General features: G+C 51.6%; 1 protein-coding gene across 1 annotated transcript in view; it reads right to left on the reverse strand.

Annotated features, from left to right (window-relative positions):
• The window catches only part of COL22A1 (collagen type XXII alpha 1 chain), a 224,960-nt gene that overhangs the window by 135,678 nt on the left and 64,130 nt on the right, over positions 1 to 25,152 (reverse strand). Inside the window, exons 9-13 of the mRNA XM_018058603.1 lie at positions 24,340 to 24,456; positions 21,832 to 21,876; positions 19,672 to 19,734; positions 15,153 to 15,191; positions 170 to 223 (exon numbers count right to left, since the gene is read on the reverse strand). Coding sequence (XP_017914092.1) covers positions 170 to 223; positions 15,153 to 15,191; positions 19,672 to 19,734; positions 21,832 to 21,876; positions 24,340 to 24,456 — 318 coding nt within the window. The remainder of the gene's footprint in view (positions 1 to 169; positions 224 to 15,152; positions 15,192 to 19,671; positions 19,735 to 21,831; positions 21,877 to 24,339; positions 24,457 to 25,152) is intronic.

Below are 25,152 nucleotides of genomic sequence, written 5' to 3' on the forward strand. Positions count from 1 at the left end.
CGCTGCTGGTGTGGTGATAGTTACCAGGCCAACCTCCAGGGACCTGGGATGATCCTGGTACAAAGGGGCCCAGCTCAAGCCTGGTCCTGGCAAAGGCCACCTCCCCTCAAGGACAGGGGCTCCGATCAGCAGGCCCCCAGCCCGGTGCGGCCTGTGGGAACAGACATACCCGCATGCCTTTGCTGCCGTCTCTTCCTGGGGGACCCGGCAGGCCCAGGGAGCCCTAGGAGGGGAGAGAGAGAAGAGTGGTTAGGACGGGGTGAGGACTGCACTGGACACAGGCTCTCCACTGGGGCAGCAGAGGACGCGCCAGACTGGAATCGTGGCCAAGACATTCCTACTCAGAGGGCGGCAACACGCAGATCTGCAGCCTGGACGCCTCCGGGGGAGGGCAAGAAATGCAGGCTCACGGGCCTCTCTCCAGACCCCTACATCAGGGTCCACGTTTTAACCAGACATGCTCCTGACGGTGGGAGTGAGACTCCCCAGCCCTGCCTCTCAGTAACTCGCCACGTGGCCGCCCCACTCCAGGCCCCGGTCACACACGTGAGCAGAGCATCGGCTGCAGGAGGGTTCTCGACCTGGGCCCCCCAGCACCGGGCGAGTGAGTCTTTGCTGGGGGCGGGGAGGCTGCCCTGGGTGATTCAGGGTGTCCTCCAGGGGCCCTGGATACCGGGTACCACTCCCCGAGTGTGACAACCCAAGCATCCCTGGGAGGAAAAATCACACCAGAAATGCTGGGCTAGGCCAGGTATCAAAAGTGTTTCTTAAGCTGGGGCAAACTCCGTTCCAGCGACTCAAGACGAAGCATGTGACGCACATCCTCATGGAGCAGCTGTGGGGGCCTCCTCATCCCACCCCCATGCTCCCTGGAGATGCAGGAGGGGGGCAACTCAGGAACAGGGAACCCGAGGACCCCTCAGCTCCCATCCAGCTCCCACACGGTCTCTTTCAAATCAAAGGATTCCACCAAGACCTTCATCCCGCTCCCCACTCTCCATCAATTTTCCAAGGACCACAGAGCAAGCCAACGCCTCTTTCTGGGGCTTTTCCATCTGTGAAATGAGAATGTCGGACATTCAGTGAATCAATGAACTGATGAACCTGTAAGTAGTATTTAGAAGAAAACACTATGGGCTAGACCCTGTAGGATGTCTTCTACAAATATTTTCTTACTTAGTTCTTAAAATAAGCCCGTGAGAGAGGTTTCATTTTCTCACAGACCCATGACACATTTCTAGTTTTACCTAGAAATTAAGATGCACGCATGTAAGCACACAGACACACACACACACAAATAACTTTAAAAATGTTTACAAAGTGCATTCTATGGGCAAACATTCTAAGTTGTTCTGTTCTTGGAGAGAAAGACGGACAGACATCTCTGGCCCACAACTGCACCTTTCTAGCCATGGGACCCCAAAGGCAGCCACCCTGGAAGGCCATCACTCATCTCTCTTCAAAGTGTGCAGAGTGACACCAGCAGGATCACTGCGAGGGTGATGGGGATTTCAGATATAGAGCACACACCCCACTGGGCACCCCCATGGCCAGCAAAGGACACCACAACTCACGTGCGATGTGCATAGTAAACTGCCTGAGTGGCCATTTCCTCGGGACAACTGGGAGCTGACGGGATGCTTGCTAGAGTCAGACTGTCCTCCCCGTCCGCCCCTATAAGGGAAGGGCAGCTGTGGCTGGAGATTCCTCAGCCTCTAATCGCACAGCTGCACAGTGAGGATGAACCCTCTGCCCGCCTGTCCCTCCATCTGACTATTCTGAAACTCAGCTGAGGTTGAACGAGGCGACCAGTCCAGATGCAAGTGGTTTCTCTGATGTGGAACGGCGACTAGACACCAGCTAGCGTTGCTATCATTAGCATTAATGGCAGAGCCAACAGCAATACGAGCGGGATACTAAAGACAGTACTAAGAGGACATTACAGCTGTGCTGCTCACAGCCTGTCTTCACGTCACATTCCCAACCTGTCATGTTCTGAGCTCTCTCCGCTCATCAGTGCACTGAACTCGTCCCCCCAGCACATCCGTGTTTCACGCTCACGTCACATGCAGCCCATGAGCACACAAGGACACTGGATTCCTGGTGGCTTCCCAGCGGTTCCATGGCCCAGTGAGGCAGGTTGGGACAGCGGAAGCCTGGGCACCCAGCCCTGCTCTCCCTCCCCAGGGATCAAGGTCAGCCCCACTCAGCCTCCCTTCCCTGGGGAAGCATCAGAGTTTCCCCAAATGCCTCTCAGGAGGCAGGCGCCCTGCTCAAGCCAGCACACTGGGGGTCAGGGACAGTGTGGGCTCAGCTCCCCAGATGCCCTGTCTGTCTCCAAGGCCCATGTTTCATCTACCCAGAGCTGAAGCAAAAGGCAGTGTGTTTCCAGGTAGCCAGGGCCAGCTTAATCCTGCTTCCCTACAACATGAGACAGAAATTCAAGATTTCCCAAAAGGGCAACATCAAGAAGAATAAGGACACCCCCAAGATCAGGCCCCCTGGGGTGGCGTGACGCAGAGCTCACCCGGGGATCAGTTACTCAGTCTGTCTCCTGGCAGCTGCAGGTAGGGAAGGGAGGTCTGGGGGGCTCCTGCCGTGGGAATCCAGGGGGCAGGGGCAGCAGGGCACGGAGCTGCCAGGACCGTGTAATAAAGGAAGCTGGGGAGGAGTCCAGAGACAATGCCAGAGGGGACTCCAGAGAGTTCCGGAACCTCCGTTGTGCCCATGGCTGTCGCAGGGCCAGCCCCGTCTTTGCTGTCCAGCAAGTTTCTGGGTGAGTCTGTCTGATCACAGGACCGGAGCGCCACAAGATGGGAATCGGGACTGGGTCACACTGTGTGAACAGCGTCCACCGGGCCCAGAGCCCCACAGGTGCTCCCTGTGCGTCCATCCCTTCCTAAGCCCCGTGGGCATGCAAGGGGAGACCCCCTACTTCAGAATTAGCCCTGGGGGTATGAAACCCCAGGGCCAAAGTGAACCGCAGGCTGTTGCAGGAAAACAATGATTTCAAGAGCCAGTAAGTTGCAGCTTCACATCCTGCTCCGTCACTCAGTACTGACAGATTCGGCCAGGTCAGCGCAGCGCTCTAAGTCTCAGGCTCCCCTGGGAAGTAGGTGTCATGAGCCTCACTGCAGGATCTGTGCTTCCCACAAATGGGAACAGCTCGGCAAACTGGTTTTAGAGAACTGGTGTCCCAGAACCAGGGCTTTCCCCAGTGGCTCAGTGGTGAAGAGTCTGCCTGCAATGCAGAAGACATGGGTTCGATCGCTGGGTCGAGAAGATCCCCTGGAGACGGGAATGGCTACCCACTCCAGTGTTCTTTCTGGGAAAGTCCCATGGACGGAGGAGCCTGGTGGGCTACAGTCTGTGTCGGACCCAACTGAGCACACACGCATCCCAGAGCCAGTCCCTTCTGCTTTGTTTGGAGGGATGGGCTCCCCCTGCAGTCCAAGAAAGTCAGCCTCTTTAGAGATGAATGAATATTTTCTTTGTCTAAGAAGCTAACATCTTTTTTTTTATTTAATTTGAATCATGGTTGGGATAACCAAGCCAGCACTGGAAATAAGACACATACTGAGAAACTTCCATTTTCAAGTCATCATGAGGTCCAGGTATTTCATTAGATGGGCTCCTGCCCCGGGAGGCTGTGTGCCCAAGAAAAAGTCAACCTGGCCCAGATATTTCATGTTCCAGGGTCACATAATCTTAGCATCACAGAACACCACCATGCCTGCACAACACACCTTCCAAAGTCCTTCTCTTGAACTCAGCTGCCTGCAGATGCTGTGAAGAGAGAAGTTACCACCCTAAGCTGCTCCCTGACATCCCACCAGCAAAGTCATGCTGCCTCCTGGAGCCTTGATGTCATCATTTGTAAGATAGAGGTTCATGCTGCTTGAGATGAGAAAACAAGAGTGGATATAATTGTAGACTATAAAATGCTATTGAAGTGTCAGTTGCTTATATTCCGTGGAGACCTAAGAACACTTTCTCAGGTCCATAAGGCGGGTCAATGAGCGGAGCAGGAAACAGACCGGAGGCCGGCCTACAGCGGGAAAGGTCGGCACAGAGGGCTCCTGAAAAGGAAATCTGGAGTTCAGGATCTACGGCAAAGTGAAAAAAAAAAAAAGGAAAGGGGATGGAGGGAGGGAAGGCAGGAAGAGAAGCGAGCAAGGAAAGAGAGAGAAAGATAGAGAGGAGAGACAGGGGAGGAGAGGAGAGGCCCAGACTGGGGGAGGGCCTGGGTTCATGTGACGCCTCTGCTGAGCCTCAGCTGAGCAGAAACAGCTGCCTTCCCTGCCGGGTCTCCATTTCATCACCTGGGAGCAGGGTGACATGAGGAGGAAAAGCACCTCCGGCCCAAAGTGAGATGCCTTGAGACAATGCCTTGGAAGATGACTTGAGCACACGGGAATCTGAAGAGAGCATCAGGTTCTGTTATTTGGAATATAATATCAGGAACTTCCATTCTTTGCCTGTGAAAAGGAAATCACTCACTTAAGATGACTATATCCATATATACAATGGAATACTACTCAGCCATAAAAAAATAACAAAATAATGCTACTTGCAGCAATGTGGATGAGAGCAGAGATTGTCATAGGAAGTGAAGTAAGTTAGAAAGAGAAAGACAGAGGCCATACTTATCACTTACACGTGGAATCTAACACAGAACACAAATGGACCTATCTATGGAACAGACTCGGAGAAGGCAATGGCACCCACTCCAGGACTCCTGCCTGGAAAATCCCACGGATGGAGGAGCCTGTGGGCTGCAGTCCATGGGGTCGCTAAGAGTCGGACATGACTGAGCGACTTCACTTTCACTTTTCACTTTCCTGCATTGGAGAAGGCAATGGCACTCCACTCCAGGACTCTTGCCTGGAGAATCCCAGGGATGGGGGAGCCTGGTGGGCTGCCGTCTATGGGGTCGCACAGAGTCGGACACAACTGAAGTGACTTAGCAACAGCAGCAGCATGGAACAGACTCACAGACACAGAGGACAGACTCCTGGTGGCCAAAGCGGAGAGATGGAGTGGGAGTCTGGGGTTAGTAGATGAAAAACTATCACATAGAGGAGGTATAAGCAACAAGGTCCTACTGTCCAGCATAGGGAGCTATAGTCAGTATCCTGGGACAAACCATGACAAAAAGGAACATATGTACACACACATACACACACTGCGTCACCTTCCTATACAGAAGAAATTATCACAACATTGCAAATAAACTATATATCAATAAAAAATAAACTATAAAAGGAAAATACACTTCGCTTCATCTTCCTGTGTCACAGTCATCATGGAATAGAATTACTAAAACCTGGGTGAAAAACAAAAGGATGAGTGTCGATAACGCACGTGAAACCCATTACAGACGACAGCCAGGGCTCGGGGATGAGGGGCTTCCCCTCGGTTCACACTGGCAGCTGTGACTCAAAATCGGGGGCCCTGATTCCAAGTCAAAGCTCTGACCTCACCCCCTCCACACACACTCTGCCTGGATGATCTCACCAGAAGCCCCAGAGGGTAACGTCTGGCAGGAAATTACCCACCTAGGCCCACTTGCAAGAAACACAGCTCCAAGGATCACATGGTGACTTCACTGGGCGAAATACAAAGAGAAAACAGAAATGTCTCCTGTTCTATTACTTAAATATCAGAGCCTGCCCCCTAAATCCCAACTAAAGCACTGCTTTGCTGTGGAGATGCCCCGTTAGGATTCCTCTTCACCCCCTGGCTGAGCCGGAGCAGGCCCTTCAGGTGGAACAGAGAGGTCCTCTGCACAGTGATCCTTTGAGCGCAGCTCTGGCACAGCAGCATCCCTGGGCCTGGTTAGGCAGGCGGATTCTCTGGCCTCATCCCAGGGCCATGGAATCAGACAGACTGGGAGCGGGGCCTAGCCAGCTGGTTCAACAAACCCTCTGTGTGGTTCAGGTGCTTGCTCAAGTTTGAGAACCACTTCTCCATGGTGTCTGAATATGTGAGAACAATCCCTGGCTTGGCCACACAGAGACAGAGAGTCACTTGCACCTGGTCACATGGTGAACAGGCCTGAAAACAAGGACAACAATAGCTACCCCAAAACTAAGTAGCTTGTGCATCAGTCCTGGCAGACACTTGTGAGTACAAGGGACTGCTGTTATTCCTAGATGCTCTGCAAGCTGTTTTGGATGAAGTGAAGAAAGAGAAAGATACTTTATACCTCTATGTCAGCCCACCTGGGGCACACTCTCTCATAACGCCCTCCAGGCTTCCTGAGGCTCTGGGAGTTGCACAGGTCCTCCTGCGGTGGGGGGGGGGGGGGAGAGGTGGGCGACACTGACATTTCCCAGCTGTCAGCCACACCTGGGGATAAGACCTCATTGCTGCCGAGGACGCAGAAGATGTCATTTGGTGTAAAAAGTGAAAAACTACACTGGCGTAACAGTAATTATACTCAACATTTATGAGTACTTCTTAACAACAGAAGTCATTTATTTTCACTAGTTCACTTCGTCCTTGCTGTAACCCACTGAGGCCGGTAGAATTATAGTCATCAGTTTATAGATGGGGGAAAGCAAGGGTTGCAGGGGTTGAGTAACTGACTTCGCCAGAGTTACACAGCTGCTAAGTGGCCAAACTGGGATCTGAGTCCAGCCAGCTGGCGTCTAGGGTCTGCGCCCTTGGCCTCCACTGCCCTCCCAGTCCAGCACTTACCCTTCCAATAAATGCTCTCACCCTCCTGTATGAGGCCCTTGGCCCTGTGACTGGGCCATGAGACTTGGCAAGAGCCTGAGTGTCAGACGGAGCTGGAAAAAGCGCATACTTTCCTATTCTGGCTCTGCCTGGGGCTGTGAGAACCCGTGAACTCAAAACTTCCTCAGTGTGTCCTTCAGCACCACGGACAGGGTCTGCGGCACCTTTATTTATTCCAACTCCCAGCAATCTGCCCCCACCTACAAGGCTATTTGAGGGCACGTAGGCAGCTAAACTTATTTCCCCCTAAATCCTCTAATTATGATAAAAATAGAAGGCACTCGACCACAGTTATCTAGCTCGATAACCACGAATAATGCACATTAAGGCACAGGCTAAGAATAGGAGATGGGGGTGTGCTGATTAAGCCAGTCGTTAACAAAGGGGATGAGACCCAGAGCTAGAGGCAAAGGGCGTAAGTACGTCTTAGAAGTTTCACACATATAAACGCACACATATACTTTATATTTTATGGCTCAGAGGCTCTATAATGTAGTCATTGCCTAAAATAAGTTCCTCCCCATGAGGGACGTGGGTTTTGAGGGTCAAGAAATCCCAGATAAAGGCATCTCTCTAGGGGCGGGCAGGGAACTGGCACTGGCCAGTGTGGTGTTAACAGTGGGGCACATAGCGTCAGACACGGCCCCAGAAACCCTCACCCACCGCTCTGTGCCCTCAGGCATGCCCCAGACTCCTTCAAGGAGTTGCAGAGGCTGGTACTCATAAACTGAACAGCAGGCAGATGAAAGCGGTCAATAAAAGGCTGACATCACGATTCTTTCCACTTCAAGGCACCTCTCCGAGACGAGTCCAGACAAGAGTCACCAAGCGCTGGCCGCTGAATTCACCTTGGCCGCCAGTGTTAATGCCCCCAGGCCATCCTCTCAGCCAGAATCTGTGACATAAGAGTGGCTCCATCATCCCTTGCAAGGGCCCACGTCTCACCTGCACCAGACCCCCGTGATATGTAGAGACAGCTGAGACCATCCGAGGACCTGACTTGGTCACTAGCTCTGAAAGGAGGTGCTAGGAAGAAAATTCATCACGTAGCAGAGCCTGCGCTCCACTCCCACCCACCTGGGCAGTCCATCTCCACCTCCACAAAATCCTCTCATCTCACAATTTCAAAGACTGCCTGCCTTTAAAGACACCAAACAAAGAACCAGATCCAGTGGGAGAGACTGGGTCTTTCACGCTGTGATGGCACAAGGTGGGTCTGTCATGTTGAGATGAGAGAACTGTCACTGTGAGAGCAGGTCTGACCGTCCCCTGGAGCAGGGCCCCAGGCACCCCTGTGATGTTCATAGGAAGGGCTCCCAGCTGGCTCAGACTGCGGGCTAGTCAGGACTGTGTGAGCAGCCACACTGCCACCCACCACTGGCTCTGCCCCGCGAGCTCTGTAGGGGCCACAGTGATTCTCCATTCTCTCTCTTCATCACCCACCCTGACCCCCACCCTGGCTCCTCCACCCACCTTGACTCTCAGGTGTAGACAGCGGGTTAATCCTGCTCTAAAGCTCATGCCCCTCACTGTGCCATCCTTCCCCCACCCTCCAGCACAGTGCCTGGCCCTAGACTGGGTAACTCTTATAACGAACCAGAGCTCCTTATAGACTACTTCCTACACCTTCTACAATGAAAACATCACCGTGTAAGAGCATTTTCCTAAATTTCAGTGGCCTTTTCCACGAGAGAGAGAGAAGGTGATGCCCTCCACCTGAGCTCACCGCCCTCCAATACTTTGGCCACCTGATGGGAAGAACTAACTCATTGGAAAAGACCCTGATGCTGGGAAAGACTGAAGGCAGGAAGAGAAGGGGATGACAGAGGATGAGATGGTTGGATGGCATCAATGACTGAATGGACATGAGTTTGACCAAGCTCCAGGAGTTGGTGATGGACAGGGAAGCCTGCCATGCAGAAGTCCATGGGGTCGCAAAGAGTCGGACATGACTGAGCAATTGAACTGAACTGAAAATTCTATCTGCTAGGAGCCAACCAGCCCCCAAAAATTCAGCTGAGTTTCTTCTACTTGCTCGCGTATTTTTTCTGGGGCACCACACTATGAAATCCAAGCACAAAATCCATACACAGTTTTATTTATTGCCAGACAGGATTCCTGTGAATATGCTGAAGAAAGGGCTTTTGGGTTGTTGTTTGTTGGGATTTTTTTTTACCCCGTCTACCAAGTGCTGAGTACAGAGTTGCTGACCCAAGCATGGCTTGGAGACACTTTGCCCTGATTCCATCCCGTGTCTCTCAAAGGCCTTCACCATCTATAAGTTGTGATCCGGACTCCTGAGGGGGGCTGTGAAGCCTGCTCCCTACCCTGTCCTTGGTTACTCTCCACTCTAGGGAAACTGGGTGTGTGTGGGGTGGGTCTTCCCAGCGCCAGATCTGGGCTGCTCTCTGCCAGAAGGCCACCCAGGGCAGGTTTTAGAGCTCCATGAACCCACCACTCTGTCCCACGTACTCAGTACTTTAAGACTGCCTCCTGAAGAAGCACGTGTCGCTCTTTCGTGGATCTGAGTAATAGTGTCTAGCAGATGAGTGAAAGGAAGAATGATAAAAGATCTTTATATGCACCCACCTACAGACCTAAGGCAGGCACTCCCCCAGGCAGTGCCAACCTCCTATAACACAGCCCCAATGGCCCCACTTTACAGACGATGAGACTGAGGCTCAGAGAGACACCACCTAAAACTCACGCAGCCACTGCAGAGCTGGTCCAAACCAGGTCTGCCCAACTCCCCAAACCTGCTTTCTTCCCAACACCTGAGCCCCCATTTGAGCACAAAACAAAGACTCCCTTTACCCTTATTCCCCCATGTGCCAGATTCCCAGGGAAAAGCAGTGCACCCCCAAAGGGCAGAGAGCTCCCCAATATCGAATGAAGGCATAAAGAGGAAAACTCGATCAACACCCTGACTTCCAGACACCAGAGGGCGCTGTGGGTCCAGGAAGCGACCACAAGGCAGCCTCTCCTGGTTCCCTCCCCTGAAGGCTCTGGTCCCCAGAGCAGGAGGGCCCTGGGAATGAAAAAGGAGGCTGTGTTTTTGTTTCTCAATCTTTTTCTCTCCTTGGGGCTCATGAACCACGTCTCTAAGGAAAAAAGACACTGTGCCCAGCTGCAAGAAACCTCACACCAACATCCTCACCATGGTTACTCATTTATTTTGTCAACATGGAAGGACCAAGGGTGGAGAGGCATGGAAGTCATCGTCCCTCCCTGCTCTCCCTGACTCTCCCCAGACTAGTCCAAACCAGTCCAGAGCAGTGGCTCTACCCTATCTTCATCACCATCATCCTCATTGTCACCAACATCACTGTCATCACCTTCACCATCATCATGACCATCATCCTCATCACCACCATGACATCACCATCATCACCACCATCACCACCATCACATCACATCACCACCACCATCACCATCACATCACTATCATCACCATCACTGTCACCATCATGACCATCATCCTCATCACCACCATGACATCACCATCATCACCACCATCACATCACATCATCACCACCATCACCATCACTATCATCACCATCATCACCATCACATCACTATCATCACCATCACTGTCACCACCATCACCACCATGACATCACCATCACCACCATCACCACTATTACATCACCACCATCACATCACCATCATCACCATCGCCTCACCATCATCACCACCATCACATCACCACCATCACCACCACCATCACCACCACCACCACCATCACCACCATCACCACCATCACATCACATCACCACCACCATCACCATCACTATCACCATCATCACCATCACATCACTATCATCACCATCACTGTCACCATCATGACCAACATCTTCATCACCACCATCACCACCATGACATCACCACCATGACATCACCATCACCACCATCACCACTATTACATCACCACCATCACATCACCATCATCACCATCACCACCACCATCACCATCACATCACTATCACCATCATCACCATCACCACCATCACTGTCACCATCATGACCATCATCCTCATCACCACCATCACCACAGTGACATCACCATCATCACCACCATCATCACCATCACAACCACCATCACCATCACAATCACATCACCACCATCACCATGACATCATCATCATCACCACCATGACATCACCATTACCACCATCACCACTATTACATCACCACCATCACATCACCATCATCACCATCACATCACCATTATCACCATCATCACCACCATCACAGCACCATCATCACCACCACCATCACATGACTATCATCACCACCATCATCACAATTACATCACCACCATCACCATCACATCACTATCATCACCATCATCACCACCACCACCACCATGACATCACCATCATCACCACCATCACATCACCATCATCACCACCACCATCGCATCACCATCATCATCACCACCATCACATCACCATCACCACCACCACCATCACAATTACATCACCACCATCACCATCACATCACTATCATCACCATCATCACCACCACCACCACCATCACATCACCATCATCACCACCATCACCATGACATCACCATCACCACCATCACCACTATTACATCACTACCATCACATCACCATCATCACCATCACCACCACCATCACCATCACATCACTATCACCATCATCACCATCACCACCATCACTGTCACCATCATGACCATCATCCTCATCACCACCATCACCACAGTGACATCACCATCACCACCACCATGACATCACCATCACCACCATCACCACTATTACATCACTACCATCACATCACCATCATCACCATCGCATCACCACCACCACCACCATCACATCACCATCATCACCACCATCATCACATCACCATCATCACCACCATCACCATCGTCACCAAGACAGAACTGCCAGCAATGATGGGGTAACAAGAACACAGTGTTACCCATTATGTGGGCAAGGGAACTGGCTGAATCCTCTGAGCAACCTCTCATGGTAGGAACTATTATTTCCCTTCCTATCTTTTACAGAAAAGGAAACTGAGGCTCCAAGTAGCCCAAGGGGAGACATACAGTCGACATGGGTTTGAAGCTGAGTCTTTTTGGCTGCAGAGTCTGGGGCCCCTCTACTGGCCCCTGGTCCTGGATGATGGAGGTGCATGTTCCAACCACCCATTCACTCCTTAGACAAGCACGGATTTAGGTACAGGCATCTTCCAGACACTGTGAGGGGGTCTCAAGTCCCTTTTTCTCTTTCCATGTCCCCAGTGCCTGAGGTGCAGGCAGATCTTTTCAGGCAGCCCCACAAGCCTGCTGCCCCTTTTCCCGGAGCCTGATTTCATGCATATATAAACACTGAGGGAGAAGAATCCCAAGAACCCCAGGGAGAATATGGGGCACAACAGGAACCAGAGAGGATGTTAATTTCCTAAACGAAGGGCAGAAGCAGTCCAGGAACAGAGCGCCACACACCAGTCTTGGGCCGGGAGAGTCAAGGGGCCAAGAGCTCCTGCAGGGCTTCGGATGTGTGACCCTGGGCCAGTCACTCACCTTCTCTGAGCCTCAGTTCACTCAGCTATAGGACAAAGGGGATTAAATCAGCCTCCCAGCATCCCTTCACTTTAGTACCCATCACTTTAGTACACAGTACTTTAGTATTGTGTTTTCTAGATCTTACCAGCAGTGACCTTGGGCAGGTCACTTGACCCCTAAGCTAGTTCTCTCATCTTTGAAAAGGGCAGGGCACTGGTTTCCCTGAAGCACTGTGTGAACAGTGAGACACAGCTTACAGGGCACGCGGCCTTCACAGAGGCTGATGCACACTGTCACACTGGTTAACTGCGTCACCAAAAATTTAAAAAAAAAAAACAGCACAATTTAGAGCAATATGATTTCCAGACACATCGGGCTCCTGTCCATCCAATCTGCTTGGTATTCTGCAACTGCTTTCGAGAGAATATTCAAGCAAAAAAGCCAGGCTATGAAGCTCTTTCCAAGGGCATGAGTCACCAGTGGCCTTCTCCCTGCCATGGATTCAGTCATCCCCTTGACTCACTCTGGCCTCCTGCATCCTTAGAGGAGAGGCAGAGGCTCCAAGCTACAGAAGGTGGCCCCAGGGACTCAGGCTGGGGGTGGGCTGATGACCAAACCTCAGAACAGCCACCTGCAAGGGCCTTTATGCATCATCACACCCACTCTCTCGTTTCCACTGATGAGGAAGCAGGGACCCAGAGATGGAGGTGACTCACCCCAAATCGCACAGCTCATATGTGGCAGAATCTAAACTCAGACTTTACTAAAAATGCCCAACTGCAAGAGAATGTCAACCGAGGACAGAGCCAGGCGTGCCAGAGCCTCTTCTGCCAGCGCCACGTGTGTGAGGAGGTGCCCCTGCGGGGCTCTGACAGCGCAGCTTCAGCTCTGAGGGGAGTGCTGCAGCCTGGACTCCAGGGCAGCAGGGACGTGCCTCCAGGCATCAGGAGGAGGCTGCCTGACCTGAGCTCAACCAGAACGCACGGGGCAGAGATGCAGCTACTTCTCCCAGGAGAAGGGGCGCCTGTCAGTTTCCTGGCGACACCAACACACGAGAAGGACAGCACGTCACTCAGAGCTCAGGCTGGACCAGGACCCAGGCTGAGCCCCCTGACTGCAGGAGGGCTCCGGCAGCCCCGTTCCTGAGCCCGAGGAGCATCTGGGTGTCCTGTTAATACCCTGTGCTCTGGCTCTGGGCCCTCAGGAACCAGCATGCTGGCAACTATCAAACCAAGTTCCAGCTGCGATGCTTTGAGCCTACACAGGAACCATGGAAGGTGGTCCATCAGCCCTGCTTCAGGCATCAGGAGACTAGACTCTGACAGCAGAGCTGAGAGCAGCGCCGGCCACCCAGGTCTGCGGGTGCAAAGCTCGCGTTATGCTGTCTGCTCACGCCGTCTCCCCAACGGCTTTGCATTCTTGTGCAGTAGTTGCTGTGTGTGTGCCTGTGCCTGCGCTTTTAATACAGGTAAAGAGACAGAAGCTCATTGTGGAATCAGTGAAGACACAAAGGAATATAAGGGACAAAATAAAGACCCTCACAGCCTGGCCACCCACAGACAACCAGAGGTTAACAATGGGGATTTGCTTCCAGAATTAATCTGTCTCTCTTCCACACACGCACATGCACACACACAATGCATGACTCACACTGCACAGATATTTTGCAACGTGTTTTAAAAATTAACAAAATATTATCTTCATTTTCTGGGTCATGAATTATCCTTCTAGATGGGACTATGCATCCATAAGTGTTTTCGCATTACGGAGCTGTGCCATCGTGTTACGGACCTGCACAACAAAGACGCATTCTACAGTGTTGTAGTTGTCGACAGAGCAACAGTTGTTTCCAGACTGGCTTATAGATTTCGCTGCAGGAAACGTGTGGCTCTGTACTTATGCACAACCTCCATTTATCTCCCGAGAGTAAATCTCTAGACCTGAACGAACGAAATAAAAAGTACTCTACAGAGAAAATGGGCTGGGCATGTGAGAGCTCTGTTTCCATAGTAACTTGACAGAGTGGCACCTGCTTTACATCATCAACCCTACGCAAGAGGTTGATGTGAGCCCCCCAGGGTCCAGTGCTCAGCGTCCCGAGTCTGCAAGTGCTCAGACTCTGAGAAAATAATCAACATGAATGTATGTTGCAAAGTCTTGTGGCTATTCTCCTGAGAAACAGGAGATGTAGCTTTGATCACTGGTGTGAGTAGAAGATGGCATTTTTAGTGACTGTGTTTTATTGCTTCTTCTAGGCGGACACTTCAAGAAAGCATCCCCCTCTTTCCCAGGAGCTGTCGAGTGTGTGCATCATTGCCACAACGGATGAAGGTTAGAGAAGGTGCAGCAGCTGGGGAGCACATCACAGGCCTCTGTCCCTCCGTCTGTCCTGCTGCTGCCGCCTGCCACTCTGTCCCTTCTCACCTTCCTTTTGTGCTTCTGCAACGATCTCCTGGCAATTCCCCAAACCCCTCTGGTCTCCCCCCTCCTACTGGTACCTGCTATTTGAACTTTCTCAGCATGTCTGATCATGCACAGACTGTCCTTCCCATCACTGCAAACAAGCCTGGACAGGTTTTGATACTGAATGCCCAGCATGCTGGTCCTCAAACCACATCTGCAGCTCCATATCCCACTTACCAGGAGCTCCATGAAGCACCCTGTGCTCTTGGGCACTGTGGAGTATCCAGGACCTAGACAAGCCTTTCCCTCCTTGCACTTCACACTGAGGCACTCAGCAGGGAGACCTCTTCCCTCCCACCCAATTCTTACCAGCAGCATCACAGCACACACACCTCTCCTGAACCCAAGGCCCTCATCCTGGTCCTGGGCCACCTCCATGGCCCCTGGAGGAGTGAGACAATGGGGAGGTGCTTACCTTTTCACCCTTTTCTCCTTGCACGAAAGGTCCTCTGCCCTGGAAGAGGAAAGCAGAGGCAGAGGTTTGCTACAGAGCATCTCCATGTCATGGCGTCACACATGGTGAGCACACCGGGATTCGAACAGCTGGCTGCTTTCTCATAAGCTCTGCCGAAGAACCTCTAAAAGTCATCTATCATTCCCTGAGTGTTGATTCTCATGAGTTTTATTTCATTTTCCCAATGACTCAACATGATGGTAGCATTCTTTTTTCCACATCAGCTTTTTAGAGATGTAATCTGTTGCTGTTTAGTCGCTAAGTCACATCCAACTCTTTGTGACCCCATGGACTATAACCCACCAGGCTCCTCTGTCCATGGGATTCTCCAGGCAAGAAGACTGCAGTGGGTTGCCATTTCCTTCTCCAGGGGATCTTCCCGACCCAGAGATCAAACCTGAGTCTCCTGCACTGGCGGGCAGATTCTTTACCACTGAGCCACCAGGGAAGCCCAAGATATAATCCACACAGCACATAATTCAGCTATTTAAAATTCAATTTAGTACTTCTATAGACTTGTGCAACATCACCACAATCAATTTTAGAACGTTTCATCACCCCCTAAAGAACCCTATACCCATAGTTTTCGCTCCCCTTTTCCCTCACCCTCTGCTCTGGGAACAATCAGTCTGTTTCCTGTCTCTGTACTGCTAAGTCACTTCAGTCGTGTCCGACTCTGTGCTACCCCACAGACGGCAGCCCACCAGGCTCCCCTGTCCCTGGGATTCTCCAGGCAAGAACACTGGAGTGGGTTGCCATTTCCTTCTCCAATGCATGAAAGTGAAAAGTGAAAGTGAAGTCGCTCAGTTGTGTCTGACTCCTAGCAACCCCATGGACTGCAGCCCACCAGGCTCCTCCGTCCATGGGATTTTCCAGGCAAGAGTACTGGAGAGGGGTGCCATTGCCTTCTCCGTCCTGTCTCTGTAGGTTTGCCTATTCTAGACATATTATATAAAGGAAATCACACAATATCCAGGCTTTTATGACCGGTTTCATAGCCAGTGTTTTCTTAGCAAAGTGTTTTCAAGGTTCACTCCCCGTATGGCCTGCATCAAACCTCATTCTACTGCAGAACAATATGACATTGCATGGCTATGACACATTTTATTTATCCGTTCGTCAGGTGATGAACACTTGGGTTGTTTCTGCTGTTTGGTTATGATGAATAACGCCGCTATGAAAATCCGTGGACAAAGTTTTGTACAAACACGTGTTTTCATTTCTCTTGGCTGTATACCAAGGAGCGGAACTGCTGGGTCTTGCGGCAATTTCGTGTTTAACCCTTTAAGGGGCGCCAGATGGTTTTTCAAAGCAGCTGCAGCATCCTCGAGGGCTCCATTCCTCCACACTCCCCGCTGCGCACCCGTTACTGCAAGCGGAGCACTGCCATCTCTAATCCTTGGTGATGACTTGTTTATCTCTCACCTCAATTCTCAGTACTGACTTCACGTATTTAGGGGTTCTGTTCTTAGGTGCACACATGTTGATAATCATTGCATGTTTCTGAAGGATCAACATTTTTATCATGATAAAATGCTCCCCTTTGTTTCTATTAACATTTTAAAGCCTACTCTCTGGTATGGCTACAGTCACCCCAATTTTTAATGTTTTCAACTTGCAGAATGTGTATTGGCCACAGTTTCATTTTCAACCTGTTTATGTATTTGAATCTAAAGTTTGTCTCCTCTAGACACAACACGGCTGGATCTTGCTTTTATGTCCAGTCTGAAAAATCTCTGCTTTTTAAATTAGTTTGTATAATCCATTTACAGGCAGTGCTGGCTTTGATACAGGCAGATTTACATACGCCATCTAACTTTCTGTTTTCTATGCCTCCTGACTTTGTTCCTTGTTTTCCTTCTTTATTAATCTTTTCTGTACTACATGAGTACGTTTTTTACTGCAGTATTTTAACCTCTTTAAGGATATTTTCACTCTATACTTTTAAATTACTTTTCTTGGAGGTTGTTTGAAGTTTACCATATATGTCTTAACTTTTCAAGATCAACCTCAGACTTATTCTAACTTACTTCCAGTGAGATTGAGAAACATACTGCTATGTGACCTATTCTATCTCCCCCCTTTTAGAGCTACTGTCGTTAACAAATACTTGTTAAGTACCCAGTGATACATTGCCATAATTATTACTTTGAAGTTGTCATCCCCCTACATTCTGACCTCAATTATTTTTGGTGATGAGTCAGCTGATGATGTTATTGGGCTTTCCTTCCACCTCATAACTCATTTTTCTTCCGCTGCTTTCCCATTTTTTATCTTTTAGCATTTTTTATTGATATTGTTTTCTTGGGCTCCAAAATCACTGCAGACGGTAACTGCAGTCATGGAACTGAAAGATGCTTGCTCTTTGGAAGACTCCTAGACAGCGTATTAAAAAACAGAGACATCACTTTGCCAATAAAGGTCCATAGAGTCAAAGCTATGGTTTTTCCAGTAGTCATGTATGGATGTGAGAGTTGGACCATAAAGAGGGCTGAGCACTGAATAACTGATGCTTTTGAATTATGGTTCTTGAGTAGACTCTTGAGAGTCCCTTGGATTGCAAGATCAAAGCAGTCAATCCTGAAGGAAATCAACCCTGAATATCCATTGAATGACTGATGCTGAAGTTGAAGCTCCAATACTTTGGCCACCTGATGTGAAGAGCTGACTCACTGGAAAAGACCCTGATGCTGGGAAAGATTGAGGGCAGGAGGAGAAGGGGACGACAGAGGATGAGACGGCTGGATGGCATCACCAACTCAATGGACATGAGTTTGAGCAAACTCTGAGAGACGGTGAAGGAGAGGGAAGCCTGGTGTGCTGCAGTCCATTGGGTTGCAAAGAGCTGGACATGACTTAGTGACTGAACAACAAATTGATACTATGATGTTTCTAAGGATGGATCTCCTTTTGCATTTCTTGACTGGAGTTCCTGAGGCTTTCTGAGTGTGTAGATGACTATGCTTCATCAAGTTTAGGATATCTTCAGACATGATTTCTCTGATTACTTTTTATGCTCTTCTCCTGGTAACCATATTATGTGCCCACTGATCGACTTCACGGGCCCCTACATTTCTCTGAGGCTCTTCATTTCTATTCATTATTTTTTCTCTCTGATCTTCAGTTTAAGTAATCTCCGCTGATTTATTTTCAAGAATTCTGGCTCTTTCTTCAGCCAGTTCAAATCTGTTATACTTCTTACATTCTGTATTTGATGAGATATTGTCACAACACTCCCCTCCATTTCCTTCAGAAGTTTCCTTTAGTTCTTTGGATATGATTTAGTGCCTGCTTTGCAGGCTTTGTCTGTTAAATCTGACATCTGAGACCTCTTGCTGGCTGTTTCTGCTTTTTTTCCCCGTGTATGAGTAAGATGGGTGTTTCACTAGCCCCCACCTTGTAACACTGATCTGAAGGTTAAGTGAGAAAGAATACTGTCAAACAGTATGACGCACACTGTTACACCAGCAGGTCTTCCTACTTCCCTGTTGTTCTGCACAGAGCAGGTGCTTCCTACCCCTACAGGAGGCAGGTACACGGTGCGGGTGAAAGGCACAGCTCAGCGGGTGACCACAAGACTCAGATGAAAACAGGTTCAAATCTCGCCTCTGACACACGCAGGCTCCGTGATAACAAGCATATCATACAAGTCTGAAGATCCTGTATCCTTCACATCAGAGAAGTGAAGAGACTATGTTCTGGGGTGGGATCAACTGGGAGATTGAGGTTGGCATATATACACTCTTGATACCAAGTCTAAAATAGATAACCAATGAGAACCTACTGTATGGCACAAGGAACTCTATTCAATGCTCTGCGGTCACCTAAGTGGGAAGGAAATCCAAAAGAGAAGGGATGCGTAAGGCTGATTTGCTCTGCTGTACACCAAAAACCAACCCGATACTGTAAATCAACCATATTCCAATAAGAATTTAAAATAAGTGCTTCTGAGAAGTAAGGAGGATTCCCATACAAAGCACTGGTGAAGAAGGGCAGGTGGTACAGTTACAACTACGAGCTCTCAGATGATGACGTGAGGGGTGCTATCTGCCAGGCTAACTCATCTAGGAGAGCGACTCTTCTCATCTGTCTTATCTTCAGGGAACCCCCTGAGGACAGAACCTAAAAGGAACTGGCTATACCCCTCTCATTCACGGACCACCTGCCACGGCCCAGGCATTTTATAGACAAAGCTGTTACTTTCTTTACTTTGCTAGCGGAGTAAGATGAGATTTTCAGAGGTTAAGAGACTAACCGCACAGTCAGGCAGCTCATGAAGGCTGCAGCCAAAGCCAGTGGCTGGGGCCCACCTGCTCTGAATCTGTGCCATTGGTGCTAGGGGATGCAGCGCTCTGGAGCACAGGGTTCCAGGGGCTGGGGGTGGGGTGGTGCGGGGTGGGGCCAGAGTGGCCAGGAGGCCCCCCATGCCCGTGGAGAGGGGCCCCCCAACACTAACCATGGTGGAGCGGCCTTCACTCACCGTATCTCCTTTCTCTCCCTTGGGTCCAGGAGCGCCCGCCGGCCCAGTGGCTCCCACGTCTCCCTGAGGGGTGGAAACCAGAGAGAGCAGCAGGTCAGGTCCTCCGGTCAGGCAAGGCTCCCCGATACCAGCTGCCCACGGCCCACCTTGCCCCCATTTCCTGGAAGCGACTGGTTTTGTCACTGCCAACTGCACAATGAGGCTAGGCTTCCCACCTCCGGAGAGGGGAGAAGCATCTGAATAACTTCCCCAACCTCCTAATTCCAGGAGCCCAGGGCAGCTTGAGACAGCAAGTTGGATGAAAGCCTCGCATGCTGGTCGCCAGGAGCGGGAATGGGAGATTCCATGCATCCTACCGGACCCAGCTCGGGCGGGGGCCCCAGGCATCCTGGAGCCCCCCAGCAGCTTCAGGGCCCCTCTGACCCCGCTCCCCCACCCACTCTCCCATCGCCCAGCCATGCCTCTTCCTGCTGCCTCTGAGTCCTGGGGACCCGGCTCCCTGTCACCCACAGGTACATCCTCGCACCCAGAGAGGGCCTGGGCACCTGGGTCCACCAGGCCACACCTGTGGACATGACCTGAGTGACCTCTAGGTAAACGGAGCCAAGGGACTCACAAGTGTTCACGCAGCCTCCTAACTGTGGACAGGCTGGGACACAGATGAAGGGCCAGGACAGCTGACCAGCCACGGGACAGCCAGGCTCCCCTGCAGGCAGCGGGGCCTCTTCTCTCCTTGGAATCCCTCCCTTGCACCTTGCCTTCTTTCCCAGGGCCGGGGGGTGGGCTCTGCCGCCCGCACACCCCGGCTCTGTTCCATCACAGCCCTGGCAAGGTTGCTCTGTGAACAGTCGCTGCTTCAGACAAACATTTTCTACTTAGAGGCTCACACCCTCAGATGGCTCTGCTCCCTTCTTTCATCTGACAGCCGAGGAGACAAGGTTACAGCCTGGGGGTACCCGAGCAGAAACCCTCACTCCCATCTTTGCAAAGAACACCGGGCACCCTGGATCTCAGAGCTGCTTGAGTGTGTGTGTGCACACGTGCATGCACGCCCGTGTGTGTGTGCACGCGTGCATGCACGCCCGTGTGTGTGTGTGTGCGTGCATGCCCATGTGTGTCTGTGTGTGAGTGCACACCCATGTGTGGTGTGTGTGTGTGCGTGGACATGTGTACACACCCATGTGTGTCTGTGTGTGTGTGTGCACGCCCACGTGTGTCTGTGTGTGTCCTCTCCATTCTAGGAGACTGGGGGCAGAGGGGAGCAGGGTGAAAGGAGGGGAAGTGACGGAGATACACAGAGGAAGGAAGAAGGGAAAAGGGACCTTAGCAGGCGCTCCACGGTGGTTCGCTAAATATGAACATCATCCATGCAGGTGAGGGAGGAGGAGAGGGAACGAAAGGGGGAGGGGGAAAGTGAGGTAGGGAGGAGGGAAGGGAGGCACCCCTGTGTCTCCACACTTACACTCAGCCCCTCTGACACCAGACCAGGTGATGGTCACTGGGCCACACTGACCTCTGCCCTCAGCCACTGTATGACCCACCCCCAGAGGCAATTCACATATTTCCAGGTCTCAGCTTCCTGAGACTAAAACCGTGATGGGAGATGACAGCCCCGTCCTGCCCCATAAATGCTGTGAACCTGGGCAGTGGTGGAGAGAGAAGAGGCAGGTCCCTGAATGAGGAAGGGGGAGCCCCCGGGGAGACACCTGGCTTTGAGCAATTGATGAGCTTGGAAAATGAGCACAAAAATAATTCCAACCAATTTAAACAAACAGATCGCAGGTGCTAAACAGACTGTTTAAAACCCAACCCCCAAAGTTTCTGGAATATAGGGCCTGAAAGGATGGATGAAAGGTTAGCTGACCACAGAGAACTGAGGCTGCTGGAACAGGAGCTGAGCCTGGGCGTGCGAGTTCCACCTCCTTCTAGCTCCCACTGTCAAGCTGAGAGATGAGCCTTCTGAGCTGTGAAGAGACTCAAAGGTTCTGAACGTCATGGCACTTGCTCTGCTCTTCCATCTCAACAAGCTCAGAAGAAAAACCCCACAGGACAGTAAACTAACACACCACTGTTTTGGTTACTTTTTTTTTCTTTCTTACAAAGAGAGCAAATCAAAAGATCCTCAGGCTCAAAGGACTCATCTGAAGCTCCAGTACTGACCTTTGGGCCGGGGAGTCCCACGGGGCCATCGAAGCCCTTCTCACCCTAAAGGAAGAAAGACAAAAGAAACAAGTAAGGCTCTGTCTTGATTTCCCCCTTCTCTCTTCACCGGTGGGCGATCCCAGGCACAGGCTCGTAAGCCAGTCTCTTAGGTAAGCCACATGCTGATCAGTAAGCTGGACAGAGTTCACGGCAGCTGAGAGCTCCTGATCCCAAACTGCCAACCTGCATGGGGAGCTGGGACCTGGCCTCCAAATACAGCTACTGGTGGAGAGATCATCCATCAGTCGACAGATGCCAGCCTCAAACTCTGGGGAGCCTCACCCAATAATCCATTCCATCCATTGCTTCATACCCTGCCTGGATCCCACCTTCCCACCAACTCAATCATTATTTAATACAGTGGCTGAAAATACACACATGAAACGATGCATTCTTTGCCATCTAGAATATACGAGCTTATGGAAGTAGAGACAAGCAGACAGTCTTCATCCAGGGTGATAACTGCCACGGTAGGTGGAAGAAGAGGGAGAGAAAAGGGTCATAGTGTCATGCAAATAGCAGGTGCTGAACAGATAATTACTGAACTGAACGGATGGATGTGAATAATGGAGGGAAGGATACAAGGAGGGAGGGAGCCGAAAGGAGGGGAAGGGAGGAGGAGGGAAGGGGAGGACAGGTGGAAGGAAGGAGGAAAATCAGGCAACAATATTATGAGAGAAGGATTTTCTGAGGATGTCTTGAAAGAAGAGCAGGCATTAGCCAGATAAAAAGGCTGGAGGGGGAAAAGGTGTTCTAGGCAGAACCTTCACATGCAAACTGCAGAAGTCAAGGAGGACCTTGCCCCCTCCACGGGACAGGATGCTCCTGCCTGCCTGGAGACTGGGAGGGGAATGTGGAGTGAGATGAGGCAAGAAGGGCAACTGGAGCTGAGGGGCCGCACAGAGCAGAGACAGCTGGGGCAGGGGATCCAGAGGCCGAGCCGAGGAGGTCAGTGGCCATCCAGCGGGTGTCTGTGAGCTGGGGGCGGGGAAGGTGGGTGCTAAGAGAGGACAGAACCTTGCTTGACTCCAGACTTCCCCTCAGGGGTCCCTGCCATGGCAGGGCTCCGGGGAAACCCTGACCTGGGCAGAGCCCCACTGGCCGCCCTCCCTGGCACAGTCTGCACGCCGGTGCGCCAAACCTCACATTGCTGCAGTTACCCTTCTCATTTGGGGTTTTTAACGGAAAACAAAGACTCCAAAGGATTTGGCTTTGGATGGTTGCTTTTGTTATGACATTGATGGGTGAGAATATGATCAGCATGTTGTCTGTGGCCTGAAGCCCTAAGCGTGCCCAGGGCGCCGTAGAAGAGGAAGAGCCCTGCCTGGCACCCTGTGGGCACCCACTCTGACTCCCTGCCTGGCTTCTGCCAATCAGAACCCAGCACCAGGCCAGAGGCGCCCCACTTCACCGACTCCCCAGGAAAGCTTCAGCTCACAGCAAGACTGGGGTGGCTCCTCGAGGTCTCCCAGCAGGTAGGGCCATGGTCTGACCACCCCACCTGACTGAGAGCTCCTGAGGGGCCCTCTGGGAGGAAAGAAGAAAGGCGAGAGTGAGGGAGAACAGAGGAGAGGGAAGGTGGGAGGGAAGAGAGGCTGCCATGACGGGCAGGCTTAATGAAACACATCTGTTGGGAAATTCTTACAGTGTGTTTATTCCAAGTAACCTCAATCACCACTTTGTATGCTGGCCTGTCTCCCAAGACCCCTGTAAAGTCGGGGGGCACCCGCCGCGTGCCAGTCCCGAGCTGGGAGGGGTAGACAGAGCGATGGCTATGCCGAACACTGGAGATGGAGGGCCAGAGCCTAAAGCAGAGCCTCGTGGAGACCAGCTCCAATTTGTCATCCTGGTGTTATTTGTTCTGCTCCGACAGTGGAAATTTTTTTCTTATTAAGAAGGCCGCTGGTCTACAGAAAAACAACAGATGAAGGCCCCAGGCATCCAAGGAGACATTTCATCCAGACAAACAGGAGGTGGTGGTGCTAGTCAGAAACGCACTGGGTTTTAAAACAAGAAGCGCTAAACTCCATTCCTACATACATTTAGATTACACAGCATGGCCAACAGAGCACAGAGGGATGAGGATGGACCCCACAGAGCCACCTGAACCCTCTGCCGCTGCCCTGCTGACACTTATTCTCAAAGCAAATCTGGCTGTTTAGTTGCACAGGAGTTGAAGAGGACACCAGGAGGCAGAGAAACTTTGGGAAGACATCATTAACTTCAGGAAAATGTTCATCCCAGTGGGGTCTGAGGGGCTCCCCTCCCAAGGCCCACAGAGATCCGGAGGAAGTCCCAGGAGAAAGGATGGTTCCCAGACCCGAGAGTTGCCTGGAGCCCGGGGTCATCCTGCCCTGGCAGCCCACGTGCACGATGGGAAATTCCCAGCTCCACCGCTAGTTCTGTGAGCTCTGGGCCCACTGAGCTCTGGGGCCCCAGGCCTGCGGCTGAGGGTGGACTGTGTACCTTTTCTCCAGGTGGGCAGGAGCAGTTGATGGTCTTCAAAAACCCGATCTGCTCACTGCCGGAGGTGGGAGGCGGCTGGGGCGGCGGGGAGGGTTCCGTCAGCACGGTCACCTGACACTGGGAGGAAGCACAGTGGTCAGAACGTGGCTTCTTGTCCCGCACCCTGGAGTGCTTCCCTGTCCAGGCAAAGGGGAGCTGGGAATCCTGAGGAGGCCGGAGCCTGAGCAGGACAGGCAAGTATCTGACTGTAGGTCCTGGCACCCCGAGACCTCGGAGTCAGAAGGGCATGGAGTCAGATGAGCCAACGGGTCTCGCTCAGCCCCTCCACTGGCCTCTCAGCAGCCTACGGGAACCGCTTAACAACTCTGAGCCTCAGTGTTAACCTCCGCAAAATGGGGACAAGGGCATTTCCATCATAATGCAGTGAGAAGGGTTTAGTGGGACTGAACTGAAGTATCGAGCTCAGAGTCTGGAAACCAGGAGCCAGCCAAATGCTGGATAATGACTTACTTCTTCCCTTCCCCTCCACTCCCTCGCTCGTTGCCTCCCTTTGCTCTCTCCTAATTTAATCTGTCCTCCTCCCTTCCCTCCCTCTCCTCTCTCAACCGCCAGGCTCATCTGACCCTGCAGCCCCACCTCTGACAACGACCGCCTCTGGGTGCCTGTGCCCGACGGTCGTCCTGAGACAGGACACGCTGACCGGGTGCTCACTGTACTCAGGACCTGGGCCGGCCGAGCACGGAATGGGGATTTTAGCTTTTAGCCCCACAAGGCAGGACTACCGAAGCATCCTCGGGATGGGTCCTCGGCAAA

Source organism: Capra hircus, chromosome 14 (genome assembly GCF_001704415.2).
Source record: "Capra hircus breed San Clemente chromosome 14, ASM170441v1, whole genome shotgun sequence".
Classification (NCBI taxonomy): domain Eukaryota; kingdom Metazoa; phylum Chordata; class Mammalia; order Artiodactyla; family Bovidae; genus Capra; species Capra hircus.